Source organism: Pseudochaenichthys georgianus, chromosome 22 (assembly GCF_902827115.2).
Source record: "Pseudochaenichthys georgianus chromosome 22, fPseGeo1.2, whole genome shotgun sequence".
Taxonomy (NCBI): Eukaryota; Metazoa; Chordata; class Actinopteri; order Perciformes; family Channichthyidae; genus Pseudochaenichthys; species Pseudochaenichthys georgianus.
Window position 1 is genome coordinate 16,589,567 of NC_047524.1, and position 11,284 is coordinate 16,600,850.

At 43.7% G+C, this 11,284-nt stretch overlaps 1 protein-coding gene across 1 annotated transcript; it reads right to left on the bottom strand.

Annotated features, from left to right (window-relative positions):
• Nucleotides 1-6: 6 nt before the first annotated feature.
• tgfb3 (transforming growth factor, beta 3) lies at nt 7-11,182 on the bottom strand. The gene is made up of 7 exons (XM_034111237.2): nt 10,445-11,182; nt 5,930-6,093; nt 4,297-4,426; nt 4,065-4,172; nt 2,299-2,455; nt 1,593-1,746; nt 7-997 (listed from the first exon to the last, which is right to left on the bottom strand). The coding sequence occupies exons 1-7, from the start codon at nt 10,788-10,790 to the stop codon at nt 839-841; spliced, it is 1,218 nt and encodes a 405-aa protein (XP_033967128.1). The 5' UTR covers nt 10,791-11,182; the 3' UTR covers nt 7-838.
• Between the last annotated feature and the right edge of the window lie 102 nt (nt 11,183-11,284).

The window sequence follows — 11,284 nt, forward strand, 5'->3', positions numbered from 1 at the left end:
ACTCTATCCAACTGTCAATTTTTAATAAAAAAAAAGGTGTTTCCAAGAGTAATACAAAAAACATTTACAGATTGTGATCTACTTAAGTGTTCACTTAGTGACATACGTCGTCTCATACAACAGAAAGGCTTCACTTTAAAACAAAACTATCCCTGGAATCACCATCCTGTTGTATTACAGAGGTAAACATAACCACGGATATACTACTTTAGAATAAAGGTTGGTTTCCAGCATGTATTTTTCTTTTTGTCCTAAAGTCATCTTTAATTCAAAAGCATTTTAATCCTAAACAAACAGTGTCGGAGCTGCGGCGTGCACAGCGGCGGTTTCCAGCTCGGACATTTCGAAGGTGTCCTGTGCGTCAGAGGCGAGGGATGTGTTTGCCCTCAACAAACAATCACGTTAGTTTCACGTATTCCTATTGGTTCAGTCTGCATTCTCAGTCATTTTTCCTCTTTTGGACTGCAATTATTGTATGTTCTTAAGAATGCAGTGGTCATTAGAGACAATTATTGTTCTGTTCTTCCTGTTGTGTAGCACTGAGGTACAGGCTGGAATATGACAACAAAAAAAAACATTGATGTCAAAAAACGATTGCTGAAGAGGTTGGATGGGTTTGAGAGTGCCCGTTAGTGAAGTGGTGTTTGACAAGTCTTCTTAGTAAACGCTGCCAATGATTGCAGGAATTCCTCTTTTGTTTTTTCGAGAGAGAGCTTGGACCAGGGCTGAATCAGGGGTTGAAGGTGGAGGGGAAAAGTGTACCGCGCCCCCTCTCCCCCCTCGTACCCGCTCCTGAGTAGTGCTGGGAGCCGCCACGTCCCGCATCTCGCCCTGAAGTCTAGCTGCACTTGCAGGACTTGACGACCATGTTGGAGAGCTGCTCGACTTTAGGGGAGCGACCCACGTAGTAGAGGATGGTGAGGGGCTCCAAGTCCTGAGGAACGCAGCAGGGGGAGGCCGACGCTTCGGGGTTCAACGTGTTGTACAGGCTCAGCAGCTGTGGAAGAAAGAGTAGAAGACGATAAGGAGGGGTGTTTCACAGAACAGCATCTCAACTTTAAAGGTCACCTAATATGCAAAATCCACTTTTTCACGTCGTATACACATAAACATGTGTCCCCTCTGTGTAAAGAGATTCTGAAAGTTTCAGGAAAAAATAAGTTTTTGTCCTGATCCATTTATATAAAAACCTGTCTGAAAATGAGCTGATCAGATTTGGGCCACTTTATGATGTCATAACGTTTTTTTGGCTTGTGTAACCATTAGCCAATAACCAACCAAGGTGACCGACGCCCACCTTATCACCTGAATCTCTTCCTAGAGCACCATTGTGTTTTTTTAAAACCAAATATCTTGCAGAGGGGCGTGGCCAGCAACAGCTCATTAGCATTTAAAGCTACAGACACAGAATCAGCACTTTAGAAACAGGGCTGAAACAGAGGGGTTTATGGGATTCTACAATGGGTGATCTGTTTGGTATTTCGAGCCAAACACTTCAGAGACATGCTTTGTATATATCTGAGACCTATAATATATTGATGAAAAACTGTCTAATAGGAGACCTTTAATGTGTGGTGGTGCTTTGTTCTCACCGAGCTGTGGGTGGTGTCTGCGCTGCGTAGGTAAGGACAGGGACCAGAGCAGAAGTTAGCGTAGTATCCTTCAGGCTGATGGATCCACCTCCAGCCCAAATCCTGTCGGAAATTAATATATAGTGGTCGCACACAGCAGTTCTCCTCATAGTTGCTGCAGACAAGAGAGGACAGAGAGGATTACACTCATTTCACTTCACAGATAACGTGCTATTTTAGGGGTTGTATACATTTTCCTCTCCCTGGGCACGCAGCCAGAAATGAGTGTGAAGTATAGAAATTCCTCTCCTAGGTGTGCCCTTATCTTCCCTCTTGGAGTCAGCCCAGGTGTCTCTGGTACTGCCTGACAGAGGAAATCCAGAGCTGAGGAGATGGAGTGTAAGAGGAGGCGGTGTTTGCTAGTACTGGGACAGATCCCGACTTGTATTAACTATTACCTCTGTCATGCTCGTGTAGATGATTAACAAGCCTATCCTTTGCCCATGTACTCGGCTTCCTTGCCATCTTTTAGAGGCGTGACACCTGATATGTTGCCTTGGCCGGTGCACCGCTTGACAATTTTCCTCTGCTGCAACACTGTAGAAGCAGCTAGTCTTTATTTGCAATATTTTACCCAGCCAAGTGTTAAATCCACCTTATTTTACAAAGCTAAAGACAAATGTCTAACAGTTTATTACATTTTCCACGGCGGAGAAATGTGCCTTACTTGAAGCAGTAATTGGTGTCAAGTGCCCGCTTGCGCCTGCGGGAGGAGGACTGGGCATCCAGCCTGTGGGGGGGCAGCATCATGAGGATGAGGTGGGGGTACAGCTGCTCCTTCTGCTTTTTCACACGGCCCAGATCGTCATAGTCCACTTCCATACCTGCAGGAGAGAGCCTTTCAGTCTGGAGGAACCAGGTAAAACTGCACAGCAGATTTATTGACAATTGTAAAATGTCTTCGAGAGCAGACTTTAAGCAAACTCTAATCAGTGTAGTCTACTTTACAGAAGGATCCAGAAAGAGCTTCACTCACTTTTGGATCACTTTTCACCCTTCTCCTTATTCAACGCTGGTCCCTGACTTGCTTCTTTTCTCCATCCCTACCCCTCCCCCACCTCAGCATGCGTCTGCTCATCCAATCTGCCCCTGATAGCTAAAGCAGTGGATATCTCCAGAGAGATGCTGCTGTTGGATATGTACGCCCCTCTTTAATTCGGGGCCAAGCGTCTGAGCGCCGTGGCAGCACATTCCTTGTGGCCAAGCCAGTCAGGAGTGTTCCCAGGGCCGAGGGCCCGGGGGCCCCAGTGCTAAGTGAGATACCAGATCAATTGTATTCCCATGCTCTGTCTCTCTCTTCATCTTAGAAAGGAAACCCATTATCTTACTAAAAAGACCTCAATAGGTATTGCTGCTGGAGGAACATGATGATGATGTTGATGACAGGATGAAAAGGGACCTTTTTTTACCAGGCTCATAAATAGGAGAGTATTGTGAGTGTTATTGTATTATTATAACCAGATTCTCAATCATCTAAGGAAACTGTGCTCTAGAATATTACCTGAGCAATAAAAGACTAAATAAACGCCTCAGGTATCTTTCATTTGGCTGTTAGCACTAGGTAACAAAAGGCCTTTTGAGCCTTCTATGTCAATTACAAAGTCATTTAGAGTTTAATCTAACAAATGTCTACTTTCATCAAATCCTCTGCCATTTGTAGCTGTATATAGTACAAACCAGATGGGGAGCCTCTGTTTAAGTTTTGTAGGGGCATATTTACAATTAATAGAAAAACATCAACCAAAGCATGCCAGCTTTCACTGTTTCCACATTTGGAAATATCTGAAACAAGCACTATAACTAGAACTGCAGCCCAAAACAAACTCCAAGGATAAACTGGTCTTAAGACCCACAAATGCAAATCATCCTAAAATCAGCACTGCCTCAGAAGCACTGATTAGAATGAAACAAACTTGAGATGCCTATCAGTAGCATGAGACAAATCAAAGAAATTAAACAGAATTAAATGTTATCTGGCTCTTGATCATGAATACAAACTGGCAGAATGTATTTTCAATGTGAGAGATCAAAAGCAGAGAGAAATCCAGACTTAGCAGAGACCACAGTCTGACCATAAGACACAGAAAGAGCTGGGAATCTATACAAAAGGCAAGATTGAGACTGAGATGTGCTCTTAAAATGGGAAAAATCTGAGTATACTCAAAGAAACTGCACTGATTGGTTCCTGGTCTGAAGACTAATCTAGAATAAATGCAAAATATTTAAAGGAATAGTTTAGGAACATTTTTGGGGAAAACCGGTTCTGTTACTGGTAGTTAGACCTGTTTATTAGAAAGAAAATATTCCCAAACTATGTCACATTAGTTACCGAGGGACAAATAGTAAGAACTTCTCACTGAAATTGACGTAAAAACCCATCTTGCTTACCCAACCATGTCTTTCGCATCACTAAGGTTTTAAATGCAGTCTCACCTTTGAACTTGACCTCGAGCACCTCATTGGCATTCTCAATAATGTCCCCATTAGGCCTGAAAGTGTGGCAGGGACAATGCACGCTGATCTCCAGGCCAAGATTGGTCTCTGAGGGGGAAACAAGAGCAGAGGGATGTAAGGAGCTGACGTGTTCCCCTGAAGCTGTGATCCTACATTTCCAATGAACCAATGCAATTTGGCAGGTTATGTTTTAAGTAGGTGTCCCACTCACGTCGGTACATCAGCCACTCTCTCACTGTCTCCGTAACATCAAAGGAAACCCACTCAGGCGTTCCCTTGGTCAGGACGTTCTTGCCCCCAATGTAGCGCTGCTTGGCTTTGGGGTCGTCTTTCTGGAGGATCTGCGAGGAAAGACGAAAATGTGACCCAGCTGCATAAACTCTCTTTCTTTTGCTCACTCACACACACACACACACACACACACACACACACACACACACACACACACACACACACACACACACACACACACACACACACACACACACACACACACACACACACACACACACACACACACACACACACACACACACACACACACACACACACACACACACACACACACACACACACACACACACACACACACACACACACACACACACACACACACACACACACACACACACACACACACACACACACACACACACACACACACAGCTGTCTGTCTGAGCCAGACTCTCCAGGATGCCTTGGGCCAAATGTCTACTCTTTATGGAAAAAGTGCCTCCCTGTGTCGATATCCCCATTTTGCAAGTTAATGCCTGCGTGTTACCCTCCTGCCAATGAGGACCTGGCTGTCCTTCACGTCAGCAGTTTAAACTTTGACTTTAGCTGGCCTCCCAGATGCAGTGTCATGCAGTTCAGGAAAAAAAAAAGCAGGGTTGCAGGTAATACTGCGGACATTCATGTTACTGACTGCGTTATCGTGTTGAGGCCCCAGAACTCACGATGGAAGGAAATGCGAAGCGTGTGGTTCAGACATTCCTATCTCCATCAGCACTTCTTTGAACAAAGGTGTTTATCTGTAAGAAATGTGTGTGTTTGGGTGGTGGGTATGAGCGCCGAGCCCCACAGCAGTTCTATGGATAACCAGGTTCCTGAACATTGTCAGCATCTAATCTGTCTTCCTGTGGGAACAAGGGGCCAGCGTCAGCCTTCTGCCAATCAACCTCCAGCCTGAAAGTGTGGGGGCGAGCAGGCGGCTCCATTTACTCCCCCAGTGGGTGACCCTGCCTCTATCTCCTTCTAGGCTCCTGGAAACAATCTGAGGGCCTGACAGCCTGTATTCAGCGCTGGCCAGAGCCTTGCCTCAGAGGCGGTATGCAGTTCGGAGACGCTTGTCTCCCTGGCAGGAAATGTTGGAACCTGATCATTACTCCAAGTGTCTCACGGGAGATTAATGAGGAAACCGAACAAAACAAAATAATTCATCCCATACCCCACACACACGCTGACATCCAGCAGATGCATGCTCAAACACACAAATGCTTAGAAACCCACAAATGCAGGTGCAAATCTATAAACCCTCTTTTGAATGAAAAAAGCCCTACTTGATCTAGCAAGGATGGATTATTAGATTGACAGTCATAAAAGAATAATTAATCTAGGGTTTCTAGAAGATGGCTGTACAAGCTCTTAAATGTGTCTTAACGTAAAATCATTTGACTGTAAGCACATGGAATAATGATCAGCGCATGAAAAAAGGATAAAGGAAGTTGGACACCCTAATGTAAATGTTTTCATCTTTCTCGCTGACCTACAAAGGCCTTCTGAGAGAAATAGAGCACATTAGCCTCCAGCGTCTAACAGTGGAAATGAACGGTCAGTTCACACACCTGGTAGAGCTCAATCCTCTGCTCGTTTCTCTTGGCTCCGCTGTTGGGGATCCGCAGGGCTCTGAACTCGGCCCGGAACAAGTTGGTGGAGTTCTTCTCCATGGTGGAGACGTTGAAGCGGAATACCTTGGAGGTGATACCCTTAGGGCAGTACGGGAGGTCATCTGCAGGTAAAAATGGAAATGATGACTCAGCAGTTGCTTTAAATGGGTTATTTGATATCTCTCTTTTTTTGTTTAACTGGAAATCTCATTGTTTCTTTTGTCAGAGTCCCTTTAAGCTCTTATCCATCTGTTACCTCATACATGTTATCAATGCCTATTTTCCACTGACATCCTAACAGGGGGAGATGTTTACCTTCTGATTATTGATAAGCTTTTTGCAGAGGATTCTCTTAAGAGTTTAAATAAGTTGAGATAGTTTGCAGATAAAAAAAACGTTTTCTTCTCTATTTCCTGAGAGACGTGGGCCATTACTGAAAACCATCTGCTTATAATTTGTGCGGTCCGAGTTAGCAACAAGTTGAAGTCATGAAATGAAAACCAAATGTCCCATGTGGTGGTGGAGCGGGCTGCAGAGGGACGGCAGCGTGCTCCTCCTCCTCCCACCAGCTCTTGAGACCAACAGGTGCTCCGAGGGCTCGGCCAGATGCCAAGTATTCCCTGGAACTTGGAAATGTATCCGGAGCATGTGGGCTCACATACTGGAGCAGAACAATACCTGAGAAACCATCAAGGAGGGTGACTACATCGTGGTTAGAGCATGCTTGACTAGCAGTAAGTTGCTGTATCTATGGTGCGTTCATATGATATCACTCTGAGCTTTAGCTGAATCTGGTAAATAAATGGCCAAAATGTGATCTATGTAAAAAGCTTCCCAGTGCACTGAAGCATTTCTCTTTTTTATACCTTAATATTATAGAGCAGTTTATTGTTTTAACAGGCCAAGCACATGCAGTGTTGAGCAACACAAGCACATAGCAAACTTTTTATGGGCCAAGTGGAAACAGTCGTTTACAGCCAAGCCATAGCTAATTTATTATCCCAAGCTTAAACTTTATTACTGAGCCTCAGATTTGCTGGTGGTTGAAAGGGGCATTGCACCTTCAGCTGATTTGCACCTCAAGCTGTTTTGGGACGAATGGAAACTCAGAAATTCAGTTGTTTCTGTGTCATGCAATAAGAACTTGCACATTTCCAAGTATCTGTACTTCATTTGACCCAAATTCCAATTTCAGCGTCCTCCCAGTCATTATCTTATATTTCCACAAGGCTTTTTCAACTTTCCCTATTTATAGGTGACCTTTTAAGCATTAATCCCAAGCCAGATATCTGTCCAGTGTTTCCACACAATCCATAAGGAGAAAACCTCAGTAGCCTTTTCCTCCCCTCACCCACTGCTCCGTCCCCCCTCTGCCTCCCCCACAGAAGGTGGAAAGCCCCACGTTCGAAGGGAGATTTGAAATTCTAATCAAGTCTTTGGTTTCCTTTTGGATGACCTCATTTTTCCCATTGCAATGGTTTTAGGTGGATTTCACATTATGGCTTATTTTTGCCAAGGGTCTGAAAGGTAATTTGTTCCATGTTGGTAATTGGAGGGGATAGCTTGCATAATTAAAATGATATACATTCACCAATTTCCCGACCCCCACTATAGGTCTTAAGATTGATTGTCAAGATGCTGACATAAGTTTGACCTATAAACTTGAAGTAGCAGAGATTTATGTTAATAAGCTTCACAAGGGTCTTGTTTCTACCCGGAAATCCACTCAGAAATGAACGATTTTGAGTTTTTTTTTTTTATTTAAAGTATTGTACTCGTTATCTTGTAAACCTTATTTAAGAAAAACATCAGACCTATTGTTCTGATATAGCGAAAACACAATGTAGATCAAATTAATGATATCATTTTACCAAGCATTCTCATTTACACACGCAAAAGTTATTTACAGTCACCTATACACATTCTTCCTTCTCGTATTATCACACGGTGAATTTGAGAAAGGCTTTAAATTAGGGATTTAGGGGTAAAGTCATTCAGGAAGGCCCGGGGACAGACTCTGGCATGGCTCTGTAGTAAAGCTTCGTATAAAGTGCTTCGCCTAGACGCTGTCGACCACACCTCGTACCCTCCAGTGTGTGCGATCCTCTCCTCTCATGACACAGACCCTTCCTGATGAAAAAAAACTCAGGAATCACCTCTCTTTGCCCTTTTGCCCGGAGGATTGTCTGTGATGCCAGTCTCTCCAGAACTTTTTGGAAGTAAACAAAGGAAATAGGACGCATAAGGCAGCAGGTGCTAGCCAGCTGCTGAGGTGCATGTCTTGTAGAGGACAACAACCCATTTATTTGGAAATAAAGTAGTTAAGCTTTGTTGTAAAGTTGAATAGCCATATATGAAATGAGGATTTTAATTATGCTGCTATGGTTTCATTTTGACTCACCCATGATGCAGAAAACTAATAATTAGTTTTAAAAATAATGAATTGAAATGCTGTTTTGTATCATATAATCTAATTCCTCTGCTTCCTATAGTGTGGCATGTCATTACATGTGATGAGACAATGTAAAGTACCTCTCTGCTGCAGTTCAAAACAACTTTTTTCCACTTGATTAAGGATGAGGAAGCAAACATTGTAAAGGTGTGGGAGTTGAGGGGGGAGAGATGCAGTTTCTTTGGCCAAAGACCTCTGTCTCTGTTTGCTCAGATGACATCATCTCTCTACTATCCCATATATCAGATACGCTGCTGTCTCAGCGCTAGTGCTAATTTTGTACTGACCTAACACTGAGTCAATGATTGGCTTGAAATGTCACTGAAACGGCATGCTCCAGTGTGCAAGGCACCATCTTTCTCATTTAAGAGTACGTGGATTATTAGCTAAGTTATTGTGCCAAAGGTCATTATTTCCTTTCATTATGTTTGTATCTTGTTTCTTCAACAGAAACACAATATAATGAGCCACACTGGCCTCCTGATGCACCAGAAAATGAAAATCTGTTGCTGCTCAGTCTCAGTTATGCTTCATATAGTCATTTACTGTGTGGCAAATGCCTTGGTTTGCATGAACAGCTGTGGCAAGTTGTGCAAGTGGCACATTAAAGTATGACAGAAAAGTTTCTGTTTAACTTTTTAACTGCGCATGAAAAAAAGCAAAACTTGACTTTATTCCCAAACACTCCCACCTTCCAAAAGTGGTGGGTGTAAAACTCATTATATCCAGCAGGAATAAAAATGAACTACAACATGATCAAGGTGACAGACATTATGTTACACTGTCTGCAACATGCCCTGCTCTCTTTACAATTACAGAATGGAAAGGGAGAGTGCTAATTAATGTATGTTGGCACATTCTGTTAATTTCCTAATATCCTTCCTGGATAAGCTGTTTAGTGCAGTGTGTTGCCAGTAGTAAGTGAAGTTCATGTCTCGTATCATCACCTACAGAAGGGCCCTCAGTATGAGACCGGCGTGATGTGTCCTGGGCACCTGGCCATCACTGATCCCACTCCTTAGACCTCTGTTTGTTTTGGGAGCTCTGGCTACCTCTGACCAGCGGATAAACCCCGAGCTGTGTATTTTGAGTGTCAGAAGCACTTTGTGGGACCTGTGAAATGGATTTGATTCACGACTTATGCTGGAACGGGCAGAGGCTCTGCTGAGTGTCACAGCACAGCATAAACACCTGTTGATCTTTAAGCTGGTTACACTGTGCACGAACTGGCCTCTGACCGGCACACAAATCCAATTCACACTAAGAAACGGACTTTCTCTGGAGAATCTGCTGCTCAGTGAGCTTCTGTTTCAGGTTTCTGGAACAATCAATGGACCATAGTTTACACAGGAAATACCAATATGGATGAACAAGGGAATTAGATCATAACGCACAGCGCACGCTTTGCTACTAGAGAGAAATAGTGGGGGGAATAGAAGTGAGAGAGTTGTTACACTGGATGAAACATATTGGGAAACTCACGGCCAGAAAATGGAAATGAGGTATTGGAGTTGGCAATAAATACTAGACTTAACTGCCTGAGAATTTTCCTAGCTAAGGAATGTGTCAGACTAAGGCTGGAGTTCCCATGGCTTTGGTGTGAGGTATGTATGAGGAATGGTGCTCATTCCAATTAGACTGTTTACTTTGTCCTCTCCTTTGCGCACCGCTCCACTTCTCACAGGCGCGTCTGTGCGTAAAGGCTGCACAGACACGAGTCGACTTACGGCTAGCTGGGAAAGTCACAACCCTGTTGTTGATATTTTTACGATCTATGATAATTTTGTGTTGAGGCCACATACACCTTTTCACTTTTACGACTGTACACAGATTTGTACAAGTTAAGGCATTTGGATCAAGTTTGGGCACCTACGATTAACAATGTTGACAGCATGGCGCATTGGCAAAATCAATAATTACTCCACCCTATGTTTTTTAAACACCCACATTTAGAACACAACATTTTAACTTTAGTGCAAAAATAAACACTTATTGACCATGATTAAAAACAAACAACTTACTGTTTTCTGGCGGACCATTGATCATGTTGAACTTGTAAATCTCCTTGGCATAGTACTCAGTCTCCGTGTTATCCTGTCCACAGCTCTGATGCCTGTCTCTTCCCAGCTCCTCAATGAGCTCCTTGGTGCTGTTATAAAGGGCCAGGACCTGAAACGGTACCTGACTCGGACCTGTTGTTTGAGGTGGACTGGTCAACCGGAGTTTACTGAGGATCTGTCCCCGGACCGCCTCTACTCTCTTTTTCTTTATGTGGTCGATGTCCACAGTGGTGCAAGTGGATAGCGACAAAGTCATTGTCACACAATTTGAGAGGAGGAAAAACAGAAGTGCTTTTCCCAGATTCATATTTCACTCTGCGTTCGCTCACAACCGAGGCTTGTCAAGTAAAAAAACAAAATTCCGATTTGAATAGAGTCCCCTTTCTCTTTTCATTCAGGTCGTGAGTGAGTTCTGTTCCTGGAGGAATCCCATTTTCTTAAGTGCTATGTCATCTTTGCGAAATGCGATTTTGCATTGGAGCTAATCCGTGCCATTTTGGAAATGTATCTCAACTCTTCATTAAACTATGTATTCTACTCTTCATCCGCCCTTATCTCATGCTAGCAGTTCATCTATTCTTCGTGGGTTTACAGGGCTCCGATGTCTGCACTGCGGTTCAGTTTCTCCATTGCACTGGGCTCTTTCCATCCACTTGTTGTCAAGGAGTCAGTGCGCCTCTGCTCTCTCGCTGCAGTCCCGGCCTCAAACAAACTCAAACGCTCTCCACTCTCACTCATACTTTATAGTCCCTAGCGGTGACGTTTTAGAGGGAGGGGCAGCAAGTTATTAGCCTCAGTACG

What these genes read in the sequence shown, in the direction of transcription:
- tgfb3 (XM_034111237.2), bottom strand. Translation starts at nt 10,790, where the DNA reads ATGAATCTGGGAAAAGCACTTCTGTTTTTCCTCCTCTCAAATTGTGTG. An exon ending in GACACCAATTACTGCTTCAA is followed by an intron (nt 1,747 to 2,298) that starts GTAAGGCACATT and finishes TCTTGTCTGCAG; the next exon opens with CAACTATGAGGAGAACTGCT. An exon ending in CAGACACCACCCACAGCTCG is followed by an intron (nt 998 to 1,592) that starts GTGAGAACAAAG and finishes TTTCTTCCACAG; the next exon opens with CTGCTGAGCCTGTACAACAC.